This window comes from Solea solea, chromosome 17 (assembly GCF_958295425.1).
Source record: "Solea solea chromosome 17, fSolSol10.1, whole genome shotgun sequence".
NCBI classification, from domain to species: Eukaryota; Metazoa; Chordata; class Actinopteri; order Pleuronectiformes; family Soleidae; genus Solea; species Solea solea.
Window position 1 is genome coordinate 16,528,709 of NC_081150.1, and position 14,026 is coordinate 16,542,734.

The 14,026-nt window shown below is 40.1% G+C and overlaps 1 protein-coding gene across 1 annotated transcript; it reads left to right on the top strand.

Annotated features, from left to right (window-relative positions):
• The first annotated feature begins 675 nt into the window (after positions 1 to 675).
• On the top strand, positions 676 to 14,023 carry fntb (farnesyltransferase, CAAX box, beta). The gene is made up of 12 exons (XM_058612735.1): positions 676 to 906; positions 2,303 to 2,367; positions 4,643 to 4,715; positions 5,468 to 5,559; positions 7,856 to 8,002; positions 9,058 to 9,141; positions 9,908 to 9,994; positions 11,324 to 11,453; positions 11,972 to 12,104; positions 12,499 to 12,610; positions 12,780 to 12,894; positions 13,545 to 14,023. The coding sequence occupies exons 1-12, from the start codon at positions 808 to 810 to the stop codon at positions 13,695 to 13,697; spliced, it is 1,290 nt and encodes a 429-aa protein (XP_058468718.1). The 5' UTR covers positions 676 to 807; the 3' UTR covers positions 13,698 to 14,023.
• The last annotated feature ends 3 nt before the right edge of the window (positions 14,024 to 14,026 follow it).

Genomic DNA, 14,026 nt, shown 5'->3' on the forward strand with positions numbered 1-14,026 from the left:
AGCCCGAGTTACTGCTACTGTTCCCCTTGTTAACTGCCCAATTTGTATAAATAAAAACAAAGAGGGAGACGATTCCTGTAAAATAATCAGAAGAAATCACTCGTTCACTATCAAACAAATTATATATTATTATCAGTGTTGTAATGTAACAAAGTACAAATACTGTACTTAAGTACAAAATCTATGTATTTGTACTTTACTTTTATTTTCTAGCAACTTTTACTTTTACTCCAAAACATTTCCTCTAACGTCTTTGTTACTCATTACTACCAAATAAAATCAGAAGAAGAAGAGTTGGTAATGGTCTGTATTTATATAGAGCTTTTCTAGTCTTAATTAGATACTTTACACTACTGTCTTGCCATTCACACACTGAAATCCACAATTTCCTTTTGCTATATCAACAATGCATGTTTTCTTACGTGTATTATTTTATTTTGAAAACCACAGGGCACCATGAATTGTATGTCCGGTTTGTAATTGCTTGACTTGAAATAATACGCGCGAATGAATTGTTTGTTTCGGCGTCAATAATACAAATAAAAAAGACTATGATTTAAAGCGCATTAACATAAACTCATATTTTCAATAAAATAAATATATTCGCACTACAGGCATGAGACAAGTTTGTTCCCTTGTAGACGCCGTAGCGGCGTGTGCGTAGTTTCCGCCTACTCCACCCTCAGCCGGAAGTGAGCGGACTCCAGGGAAAGTGAGCGAATAATCAAAACAAACCACTCTGAACCCACAGAACCACCGCCTCCCCGGCTACTCAGTGTAACGGTAACGGGCTTCAGTATCGCCACCATGGACGGTATACCCGCGCCACTGCGGTGCTTCGGTGAGCGACACTCCGCACAGATGTTCTCGGATGACGGCGTGAACACGGTGACTTCTCGGGAGCAGGTGAGCACCGTTAGCTAACCCAGCTAGCGTTGATTCTTCTTGGATGGAAAAGTGTCACAGAGGGTCAACCAACTGTCACCGTCACACACAAAGTTATCCGTACAATAAGTTAAAAAATAAATTATATTTCGTGGTCATTATCATACCGGTGGTGTTCACCGTTACGTAGCTAGCGTTGTAGCTTAAGAGGATTAAGTTTAAATGAAGTGTGGAAGGACACAGCAGAGGTGGGAGATGCCTCAAAATACGTCACACTGCGGACAAAATCACTGATATAAACTCGTAAAAACATTAGTTCAATCCATTTCTATCTGTAGCTAATGTATTTTCACGTGAGGGTCTTAAATATGTCTTTCTACAAGTGTAGAGTAAATTACCACTCAAACTGCGACTATTATTGTCATTTTACACCACTATTTCTTTCCCGTTAGGTATTTTCTTCAGCAGTTAATTGATAAAATAGTTAATTTCTTTGCCACATAAAATGCTTAGATCTGAAAATAAATCACAAGTAGATAAAAAATATCTCACCCTGTCAGATTGCTGTCCTAAACTAAAGATTATAACCTATAACATTTGAGATAAATAAAACATTGAATGTCTGACAATTTTGTTTTTTTTTACCTGAAATGCGAATTAATCAACAAATAAGTTCATTATCAACCTCACACAGACATTTTTGTAACTGATTAAGCAAATTGTCTAATCCCATAGGTCTCAAACTGTTCACGTGTACCAGCAGCAGTACGTGAGCTTCCTGTGGTGGTACTTTGAGGAAAATCAGAAATACTGTTTATACCAGGGTGTGTGATCGTAGTGGAGCTGAGGAATTTTGACCAGTGTGTAGACAATGAAACAAATAACAACATAATAATAAGATCCATCTAATTTAATCTCACTATACCAGTGTCAGAAGTATATGAGTATGTAGGATGAAGACGAGGATGAATAAATTATCCTATTATAAATAAAATAAATCTGACGCCTGTGAAAAGTCACCACTGTATTTGAACGTGGGTGATAATGATGTCACTTTAAGAGCTCAATATTTACTCAGGTGGTACTGGCACTGGTCTTATCATTAAGTACAAGAAATATGAGTTTATGTTTTGATTCGTCTTTATTAATATCTCAATCATATTCATATCAAGCCACTTTCTGAACAACAGAGGTCATCACTGCAGACATGCAAATCTGTTGTATGTGAAAAACTGATTGGAAATGAACATACAGTTCATAGCTTGTATATTATAACTAATTGTGTTACACATGCTTTATGAAGGTGCTATTTTATATCTGTGATTAACTAATGATAGACTGATTTTATGGTATTATATAGTTCAAAATTTATATTTATATAGTTCTAATTTCTTGCCTTTCTGTTTTTCCTCATTAGAAAAAGGTGGAATCCACCATTGAAGAGGTCCTGAGTGTTTACAAGCAAATACACAGTTTACCGCAGTAAGTCTTTACAGCGTACATGTGCTGTATCTTAAACAGCGCCTTCCGTTCTACAGAATCACACATGGAGATTATACACAGGATTTTCTGAATTTGTTTCCCTTTTTCTATACCAAAACTTCAGCTCTGTGGAAAAATAAAATCTTTTTAAACCAGAATTTATGCTGCCGCACTGTTCAATTTATGTCATAGCATTAAATGTGTTAGCCCCTGCTTTGTAGTCACTCCACCACTTTCACATTCGAGAAACATCTGTCTTGAAGACATTGGTTTCACTTCTTGTCTCAGCTTTCAAAACACAGCAGAAGTGTAAATGACGGTAAACTAACCGGAAATTACACATTTGTTATTTATAGCACACTCAATAAGTTTGACATTAAGGGATACATGGAGAAGGGGGGAGGGGGGTCTTCATACAAGGTGGAAAATGAAATTGCTTTGTGAAATTTATTCAATGCAGTGTATCCAGTAGGAGTTGATTAATTGGTCAGATATTGTAATCACCATATTTTTTTTAAGATTCCCCATCGCATTAGAGAGCTATTCTGAAACAGTTACACCTGCTGTTTGTCAGTTGGATGTGGCTTCTGCTATCACTGTTATCTAAATGCTGTGCAGATCAGCCCACATGCTCTGCTCCTGTCATCAGTTCGCTGTTTTTAATGGGCTGACTCATCTCATTTCTATGACAACTGCCTGAACCTGAATGTCACCGACACAGCAGCCATAGTGGGGGGGGGGGGGGTGTTTATCTAGTCCGTGGTCTATGATGGTATATGATACTAATATCAGTGGTGTTAATTAGCTTTTACCATGTGAAGGAAGACGGGAGAAAAGGTTAGCGTCAACACATCGTTATACAGTTGAGAAATAAGTGGATGTTTTTTTGAGATTAATTGCTGCCGTGAGAGAAAAGCATCCAGGCTGATTATTTTTCCGATTCTGCTGCCCATCATTTTACCGGTTTAATTAGGAAACACTTGATTTGAAAATGCTTGATTTGTAAGTGATTAAGAGGAAAACACGGGTTTGTTTAATCCAAATAGAGGCTGAACAACAGCTCACTGAACACAAAGCAAGGGCTGTTTTTGACTGTTCTTAGTTCTTTATGGCAGTTTAAATAAAATGGCAATACATAATTTGACAGTGTTCCTTGTGGTCATGCTCCTTCTTGTTTTCTTTCTATAACACAGTAAATATGGAACTGAAGCTTGACATTAAAAGTTGCTAATCTAATCTTGCACCACAGTGTGTCAATTTGTGTCAGTTTAAAACGGCGCCAAACAATCTGGGCTTTCATTTAATTAGATTTGATGAGTCAGAATCCAGTATTCAAGAATACAACTCTGACAACGTGCATGCTGTCATTCGTGATAGCTACAGTCCTAGTGTTTTAATTCATTTTTTTTTTTACAGATATCTTCACATATATCTGTGTGCAAGATGAACAGAGGTGGAAATTGTACGATCCCGTAGCCTGTGTTATTACAGAGTATTTATTCTGCTCAGCTTGTGACTGAGATTATAGGTTTGTTTGATTTGTATGCTCATCTGCAGCCCCGTCTGCCCCTCGGCATTTAAACGTTCAAGTTCAATTCTCATCAGGTTCGTGAATCGGCAGTGGGCGGACTGGCCCTCTTTAGCTGCTTAGCTCTGCTCCCGTGCTCCCTTCACGGCGTTGTTTTGTTGTAAAAGCCGATGCAGTGAAACCCCAGAGAGCAGCGAGCTGTGACTTTCCCTGTGTAAAGAGAGTGTAATTACAATTACCGAAGTGAACGCTGTGTGCCGAGGGCAGGAAGTGAGGAGGACGACTGGGTGGGTGGTGCTGGGGAGGGAGGGAGCGTCAGCTGTCTTTGACTGAGCTGAGCTTTAGATGTAGATGAACGATGCACTGAAGGAGCAAACGTGGCATCCTCATGAAGTCAGTGTTTAATATGGTCAAAGATCCTGTACATATCAGTGTAAATTGATTATGAGGAAACAACTGTTAATTCTACTTTTACCTTCTACTGTTTGAAGGAGATTTTGAATCCTCTGCTCTCCCCTCCTTTTTCCCCCAGGCTCTTTCACATATTTCTTTATTCTCCCACTCTCTGTCTCTCTTTCTCTGCTGCTGCTCCTTCCTTCTTGTTTTTTTATCAGTTTATACATCAGTTTTACGTGGGTGTAACTGTTCTTCTGTGTTTGTGTCGTAAAATCCAGCTTTTAAACATAAAAATAATACACGTCCGTATTGTTATCTTTCTGATCTCTCTTCTTGTCTTTTGTTCTTCAGGCCGACGTTGTTGCGGGAGCAGCACTACCAGTATCTCAAGAAGGGCTTACGCCATTTATCCGACGCCTATGAGGTACGTTTTCACACCTTTTCACATGTGATGATACATCTGTTGTGTGCTGGATGACACTGGTGACACATAGATGGCCCAGTTCTCTGCCTCAGGCCGAGTTTATCACAGGTGGCTTTAGTCACAGTGTGTTCGTAATAACGATAAACAGTGCTGATGGTGAGAACAGTGGCACTCACGGACCAATGAATTCACATTTCCATTCTCACTTTTGCTCTCAGGAATTTCTCCTCTATTGTTTTCTCTTTGTGTTTGTGTGTGAATATTTTCCCCCCAGAAATTAATGAGGGATAGAAAACAATGATGTTTTTTAGGGTGTTTTTCTGTGCCGTGTTGTGAATGTGTGCAGTATTGAAGGATTTAACATTATTTAGAGCATGCGAAGGAAGCAAATTGTATCATAAATGTGACAATATTAAAGCTGCAATGATTTACTCATTGATTGTAAATTGATAACCTGTTTTGCCAACTATTTTGACAAATCATTTAACAAGCTCTCTTGTTTTTCAGCTTCTTAAATGTGAATATTAAAAAAAAAAAAAAAAGACATTATTAAAACTGCATAATTTCCAGGTTTTGGAAACACAGATAAACATTTGTTGACATGTTACGTATTAAACAACTAAATGATGAATTGAAAACATAAACCACACGTTAATGGATAATCGACAGTATTGTTTGTGTGATAAACACTTTTTCTTTTATTGTTGAAATTGGTCACCTAATGTCCGCCTGATCGTGTTCTGTACATCTAGTGTCTGGACGCCAGCAGACCATGGCTTTGCTTCTGGATTCTTCACAGTCTGGAGTTACTAGAGGAGCCTGTTCCCTCTGCTGTCGCCTCAGAGTGAGTCACACACACACACACACACACACACACACACACAGAAACGCACTCCTGCAATCAAACCTCTACCAAGGGAGGGGCCCAAGTAAAAGCCTGTGCATCGCCAAATATTATTTACTGCCAGTGCATTGTTCTCATAATTACTGGAAAGCTCCGACAATGCAGAGATAATGAGCTGCAGCAGCTGTGGCTTCACAGTTTCTGCAATAACATGAGTTAGTAGTGGTTGTTTAAAAGTGATATTAACCCTGATGCTGAACTCACATGAGCCCACAAACACACACACTAAGACCTGCATGAACACACACACACACACACACAGACATAATCCACACGCACACTGACTATTGTGATGTTAATTTGTGTCTTTTGTCACAATAAGAGACGTCTCAAATGAGTCGATGTTGGTGATTATCACGATAACTGTCAGATAATAGCCAATTTAATTGTGGTTTTGAAACATTTATCTGATAGCAGTTATGTGTGTGTGTGTGTGTAGTGCATAAGCCTTTGTTATATTGAAACAAAATTATACTGTCATATCCTGTTTGAATGTCTTCCTGATGGTGTTAAGTGATAGAAAAAGCAACAAAATAGACAAACTTAAGCACAATACTGCATGACATGAGACTATTATCCTACTTAAAGTACCTTTAACCTCATATTTCATGGAAACAATTTTGCACAGTATTAAAAAAGAGTATAAGTAATATAATTACTATTCAATCATTTCTTTTAATCAGCAACTATTTTGATTAGTCAATTAATCAGTTTCAGTGTTGTTTTTTTATAGTTAAAACTAAACTCTCTGTTCTTTCAGCTTCTTAATAGTGGATTTTTCCTGTTTTTTGTGCTCCATATAATAAAGAAATCATTGAAAGTGAATCATTCTGGTTTGTGGAAAAAAAACAAGACATCTGAGAACATCATCATTTGGAGGAGAACATTTTCCTGGACCAAACAACTAAGCAATTACAAAATAATCGGTAGTTTAACGTCTTAATCTTTCTCTATAATCAGACAAACAAAACAAGACGTACAACAAAATTTTCTCTGACTGATAACTGTGACAGGCAGCATTTTAAGCAGGTGGATGATTATAAGGGACAGTTGACGCTGCCGTGTTGATATCCCGTCCGCCACCGTGTCGCCTGATTAAATTGTTGCCAGTTGAAAGTAACACTCTGAAGAACCCTGTAGTGAATAGCGACGCCAGGCTGCCAACCCACGCTCTCATAATTAATGCAGTCTTGCCAACACACCGGCTGGCACTGCCCAGTGCCAGTCCTTACACACACACACACACACAAATACACAGAGGCACTGTTGAGGAATTCTTCTTTTCTTTTTTTTGCAATTCAACCCAGAGTGGGCCCTTTGCACAGAAGCCATTTTGATAGGTCACAGTAGGAAAATCACAGGTGTTATAAAAACAATGAAATGAACGATGGCCGAGTTCCATTTGGCGTGCTCGGTTTCAGGGCGCATGTCCTGATTTATAGGAACTGAACAGAGCCATCATTCAGTTGATTTGTTTTTCTTTTTTTAACTAAAAAGTCAAAAAAGACTGTTTCTTTTGGCCATAAAATGAGAAACTCTTCACCGAATTGCATGTCATCCTTGTGCAGTTCCAACAAACTGGGGATTAATGGTGGTTGGGGACCGTGCTCAGTGGCACCCCAGCCCTTGACTTGTCCCGTAATTTGAACAACCCTCCGGTTACGAGCCCAGTTTCCCTTCCACTTGTCCCTGTGCTGCCATGACAATGAGGAGGAGGTCGCTCAGACGTCTGCTGCTCTTATTTTTTTCACACACACACACACACACACACACACACAGCAGAGCAGGGATGTTTCTCAGGATGATGGTGAAAAGCTCTGACAGACAAAATCACATCACAGTGAGAATGAGAGCGGTCACAGGTGGACGACGGGCCAGGCTGTGACGAGCCGACAGGAAAATCAATTAATCATCAGATCAACGGATCGCGTTTGGGACGAAAGGAAGGAGCAGAGATTGGCATCGTACAGCGTGCGCATGTCGACAGATTCCCAGCGTCTTGTGGAATCCATGTCACGTGGAACTGAGTCGGAACTTAAGAGTAAAAAGGCTTCACCTAGTGGGCGTATTGTTGGGTGAATATTTTGCTGCAACACAATTGCAGAAACACACTCCTTTTCCATTTTAAATAGAGTGAGGTAACTTTTCCTGTTAATCCAAAATGGTGTTATTGCTTTTGATTAAAAAAAAAGGTTAGAAAATGCATATTTATTAACGTCTGCTCTGGTCTCTGCAGCGTGTGTCAGTTCTTGGCTTGCTGTCAGAGTAAGACGGGCGGCTTCGCCGGGGGACCGGGACAGCACGCCCACCTGGCGCCAACCTACGCCGCCGTCAACGCCCTCTGCATCATCGGCACAGAAGAGGCCTACAATGTTATAGACAGGTACAGTCCTGGTCACGTGACCGCAGTCACCCCAAGACAGACACAAACAAACACTGATGTCATTTGGCTTAAAATAACAGCTCCATAATGTAAATAAAAGGTTTTGGATCATAACAAAAGTAAAACATAGGTTTGTTTTTGAGTGTAGTCTTCAGAAACCTAGTGATAAGTTTTAAAATGAATCAATACGAGGAGTGAAGGGAGCTTATGAAGGATGGTCAGGTAAGAGCGAGCGTAGATGTTTTGTTGGATCGATGGATACAGTCCAAAAGTTTTATGTGGGTGGAATTTTCCACTGTATCATAAGGGGAAAAAATGCTCTCACAGATGGACACTCGTGTGTTATTTTTTTGTAATGACAGAGAAGTCGCCACAAGATGGAAACTAACAGCAATAAAGTGATACCAGTTATTTCTTTTCAAGCCGTAATCTCAAACGTGGTGCTTTCAACCATGGTTTAATTAGTGAAATCGACTGAGCACAGAGTTCTTTTTACAGTTAGTGAACAGAAGTTAGTCCACGAAGCAGCATATGAATGTAAAACCAACCGAATATAATAGTTTGTTTAAAAACAATGAGTTCAAAATACCTTCTCACACAAATCACCAAAGTGCTTTACTTTCCATGCATCACTAATCTTTGAAAAAGGCAATTCTGAAACTTAAGAGGTTGTTCAATTTCAGATGAAATCCTCCGAGGCATAAGATAAATACGGCGGCGGTGTCATTGGTGGCATCAAACATCATGTTTTGAGTCGTTTTTGCGTGTGAATTTATTAACTGGTGTATTTATACCCTCTCGAGGGCAACTGCCTTTTTCCCCGCCCGTGCCCCATCATAATAACTATGACGTTATCACAGTTTGCGAGCACGGAAGCAGAGCTCTTCACGCATGTAGTTAATTACAGCCGTTACCGTAACTACAGTGATCCGCAACTGCAGATGTTTTCCCACTTTCATTCACATGAAGCAGCTGCTGACTGAAGCACTTTTTTTTTAAATAAACAATTCCACATACTCTCACTTTAACCATTTATCTCTGCTGACCCTCCACAGGGAGAAGCTCCTGGACTTCCTGTGGTCAGTGAAGCAGCCAGACGGCTCGTTTGTGATGCACGTTGGCGGCGAGGTGGACGTCAGGTGAGAAAAACCTCCTCCACCCTCCGGCCTGTGCTCTCTTCCCCTTGTGTTTTATGCCCTTTGTGTACAAAACACAGAAAGATAACACAGGCTAAAATGTTTATATTTTTGATAAGGAATGAAAGTATTTCACAGTGATAATTCACGTCAGATAAGTAGGACATTTCAGGAACTGTTGCCTTTTTTCTCCCCCCTCCCCTCCCCTCCCCTCCCCTCCCCTCCCCTCTCTGTGTGAATTATTAATAATCTCCAGTTCCATGTGAGGAGAAATACTCGTGTAGTGTGGATTTCTCGTGTCTTGAGCTTCACTGTGCACTTTGATGTGTTTCACAGCCTCACAAATCACTTTCCATTTCCATGATGTATAATCCAAGTCTCATGAAAAAAACAACAAAAACAATGTCAGCCTTGTTCTTTGCCCTGAGAGACTGGGGAACTTCCCTCTCTCATATCTTAAATGTGTATGTTTTTAATTTGTCTGCCTAAGACTGAACTGGAAAGATCACAAGGTGAAATTAAAATGAAATATCCTGGAAAATGTGTTTTTGACGTCCTCCAGTGTCTCTGTGAAATCCATCCAACGACAGAAGAGGAGAGGATTGGGGCCACATGTGGGAAATCTTGTGCAAAATCTTCTCTTCTTCGACTTTTTTAAAAAAAGTCGAAGATATATCATTGCTGCTTTAATCTCAGTCTGGGTTGACGATGTCATGATCTAAACCTGAAAGTGTGTCACAATCTTCGTCTGTGTTTGTCTCCGTCACAGGAGCGCGTACTGCGCCGCCTCTGTAGCGTCGCTCACAAACATCCTCACGCCGAAGCTGTTTGAGGACACGACCAACTGGATCCTCAGGTACAAACAAACAATCTCTACGATATCTCAGGGATTATTGAAGGGAATTCTTTCACATTCAGCACAAGTGTTCACAAGTGGACTCATGGATTAACTGTGTGGATTGGGGATGGCCAAAGGTCTAAGGTTAAGGTCACAGAGTAGGCTTAAATTCTCATTAAAGAACGGTTCTGTTTGTCACAATGTTTGACTAATGTCTTTGTCCCAGTGTACGAACAATAGTGTGGAATAAATGTGTTGTTGAACTCCACGACAACAGGTGGCAATATGGCCCCTTTTCGATTGTTAGTATTAAGCATTAATTGAGGTACACCGTTACATCCACGGACAAAAAAATGTCTTAAGATGCAAGTCGTTAGCACTTTGAGTGCCATTCCTTGTCTAGATAGATATATGCTAGTTAGCTTAGATAGATAGATATATGCTAGTTAGCGTAGATAGATAGATATATGAAAGTTAGCATAGATAGATAGATATATGATAGTTAGCATAGATAGATAGATGCTAGTAAGCATACATAGATATATGCTATTTAGCATAGACAGATAGATATATGCTAGTTAGCCTAGATAGATAGATATATGATATTTAGCATAGATAGATAGATGCTAGTTAGCATAGATAGATAGATGCTAGTTAGCTTAGACAGATAGATAGATAGATATATGCTAGTTAGCCTAGATAGATAGATAGATAGATATATGACAGTTAGCATAGATAGATAGATGCTAGTAAGCATACATAGATATATGCTATTTAGCGTAGACAGATAGATATATGCTAGTTAGCCTATATAGATAGATATATGACAGTTAGCATAGATAGATAGATAGTTATACGATAGTTAGCATAGATAGATAGATGCTAGTTCGCATAGATAGATAGCAATTTAAAATTTAGCAACATTTATAGGCGATGTTGCAGCTAAATACCTCTCACCCCGCTCTGCCCTTCTAAATGTGTTGTAGAATCTATGTAAATTAAATTTAAATTTGACACACTGGACCTTTGAATTGGATTTGAATTGGCTTTAACAATGTTGTTAAAGCCTCAGTCCAAAAAGTCTCCAGTATGATGGATTTTGCTGTTATTTTCTTCTACTGTGCTGCTGTTATTTACGGGTCAAAGCCAGGGGGCGACACTGGTGAATCGTCACTGGTGAATCGTCACTGGTGAATTGTCACTGGTGGACCAGTTGAACATTTCTATGCCTTATCTAATTGTTTTAGTCCCATTTTTAATACATTTGATTTAAGTACACACTCTGAAAGTGGGACAAACATGTTAACATGTATGTTTTTACAGTGCGTAAACAGTGTGTGTGTCCAGGTGTCAGAACTGGGAGGGCGGTCTGAGTGGAGTGCCAGGATTAGAGGCCCACGGTGGCTACACGTTCTGTGGCACGGCGGCGCTCGTCATCCTGGGGAATGAACACGTGCTGGATCTCAAAGCTTTGCTGGTCAGTTGTTTTAAAAACTTGTGTTTTCAAGGTTACAAAACAAAAAAAAAAAACATGCATTAAATACAAATAATCTCCCTCTTTTGATTAAGTAAAGTAGAAGTAACAACAGTGTTAATATCTGAGTGTCAGTGAGTGCAGCCATAGCACGGAGCAGAAACATGTGGATGTGATAAAAGAAGAACACAATGTTATGACCCACAGAGCCAGATTTTATAAAGTAAAACAACTGATACCACACAAACAGGGTGGAGCCTCCAGAAAGCTCTCAAATCTTTGTCCACAAACCACAATCATTTGGTTTGAATGATTTCTTTGTCAAAACGAGCAAAGAAACCAGAAAATATTCACATTTAAGAAGCAGAAAAATCAGAGAAACACTCAAAACTGTTTTTCCAGCCCTAATTACACTGATCTAGCTTTTCTCATAAAAAAAAAAATGTGTGACATCCTCGTACGTTTAAAACGTTTTAAATGTTTTTGTTTGTATTCTGATGACACGTATGTTTCTCTGTCAGCGGTGGGTGGTGAGCAGACAGATGAGGTTCGAGGGAGGTTTCCAGGGTCGCTGTAACAAACTGGTGGACGGCTGCTACTCCTTCTGGCAGGCTGGACTCCTGCCTCTGCTCCACAGAGCCTTGTTCAAAAAAGGTACGCCGCCTTTTCCACTTTATAACTACTTTATCAAGTCATTTCTGCTGCTTTTATTCTTCAAAACCCTTCAAAAAAATCATTGTTTGGACTTAAGTTAGATTTCCGCTGAGGGTTTAATGTCCTCTTGAAATATTCAAGATTCAAGATAAACTTTATTGTCCCACTGGGACATTTGTCTCGGACAGCAGGCGACGCTTAATTAAAAAAAAAAAAAAAAACCTACTTATCATTGTGCAAAAGCAGCAGCAATACAATAAAAAGAAATCTGAATTTCTAAAACATAAAACTAGGGATCGTAACCAATAAATAGACGAGATATTACGAGGGTCCTCCTCACTATGAATGAAGTGCAAACGTGTGTGTGTGTGTGTGTGTGTGTGTGTGTGTGCAGGAGAGTCTGAGCTGAGTCGGCAGCGGTGGATGTTTGAGCAGCAGGCTTTGCAGGAATACATTCTCCTCTGCTGTCAGAACCCGACAGGAGGCCTCCTGGATAAACCTGGCAAGTCAGTACGACACCATCTGGACACACACACACACACACACACACACACACACACACACACACACACACACACACACGGCTGTTAAATGTGACTCACATGTTTTTACTCACTCACACTCGAGTACTCTCTCTCTGTGTTTGTGTGTGTGTGTGTGTGTGTGTGTGTGCAGATCCAGAGATTTCTACCACACGTGTTACTGCCTGAGCGGCCTCTCCATCGCTCAGCACTTTGGGAACATGGACCTCCATCATGAGATGATCCTCGGCACGGAGGAGAACAGACTGGTGAGGCTGCAGCGAGGACGGGAGGGAGGGAGGGAGGGAGGGAGGATAGATGAGGGTGGATTACTTCCAGAAACTTCCTATTTTTAGTATTAAAAAAAAAGAGAGAGAGAAAAGAGACTCTGCCACCTGCTGAAAAATGACTGCAGCATTTTTTTTTTAAACACCAACTTCTAAACGGTTCAGTCCAGTCAACATCCACTGGATTATTCTTGGTGTACAGTATATATTCTGGCTAGATTAGATCAGATTAGGCTTTATTGATCTCATAATCGTGAGCAAAAGGGGTCGGACAAAGGTGTGTTAGACAAAATCAGCAATAAAATCAGATTCAGGAAACAGGAATATAAAGATTTGGGAAAAATGATTTGAATTATTATCATCGTACACCTTTATTTTTTTAATTATTGCCCAGGTGTTTTTCAGTTTTATATGAAAAACTGGAGGTAAATAGGGAATAAAATATTATAAATAAACAGTAAATGTACTAATAAAGTCCTAAAAAAACTGCAGGAAAATAAGCAAATGGATAAAGATAAAGTAAACAAAGTAGTGATTGCAAGAAATTGTATGTAAATGTGTGTAAACAGGCTAAAATCTAAATAAAGGGAAAACTAAATAGAGATTTTTTTCTTTTTTGTCTCCACTTTTAGGCTCCAACTCATCCCGTTTACAACATCTGTCCTGACAATGTGGCTCGGGCTCTGCAGCACTTTCACCGCCTTCCTGTCCCCGAGGACAACAGGCAGAGGACGGGAGCGTCTGCGTCCACCGCCGCCTCAGGATCAGCTGACCCTCAGTCCTAGTTCGTCCTCGGAGGTGACGACGTCACTGAACGTGAAGCAGCCGACTCCAGGGAGCGGGACTCGAGACCAGGAAAAACGGCTCAGGCGTGAGGTGGACGAGCCCGGGAACCACTGTTGAGAACCCCCGGGCAGACGCGAGGGCCAGAGCTGAAGAGTCCTCCCTCCTTGTCTCTGACGGTTGTGTGCGAGCAGCTTCACATGCGGCTAGATTTGTTTTTTGTTTTGCTTGCGATGCCTGTCGTGGTTTAGATTCTCTGAAATGAAAGTGAAACTGCTCAAGGTTTCGCTCTGACTGACGTTAATAAAACTTTATATAGCACTTGTCATCA

What these genes read in the sequence shown, in the direction of transcription:
- fntb (XM_058612735.1), top strand. Translation starts at nt 808, where the DNA reads ATGGACGGTATACCCGCGCCACTGCGGTGCTTCGGTGAGCGACACTCC. An exon ending in CGGTGACTTCTCGGGAGCAG is followed by an intron (nt 907 to 2,302) that starts GTGAGCACCGTT and finishes TTTCCTCATTAG; the next exon opens with AAAAAGGTGGAATCCACCAT. An exon ending in GGCGGCGAGGTGGACGTCAG is followed by an intron (nt 9,142 to 9,907) that starts GTGAGAAAAACC and finishes TCTCCGTCACAG; the next exon opens with GAGCGCGTACTGCGCCGCCT.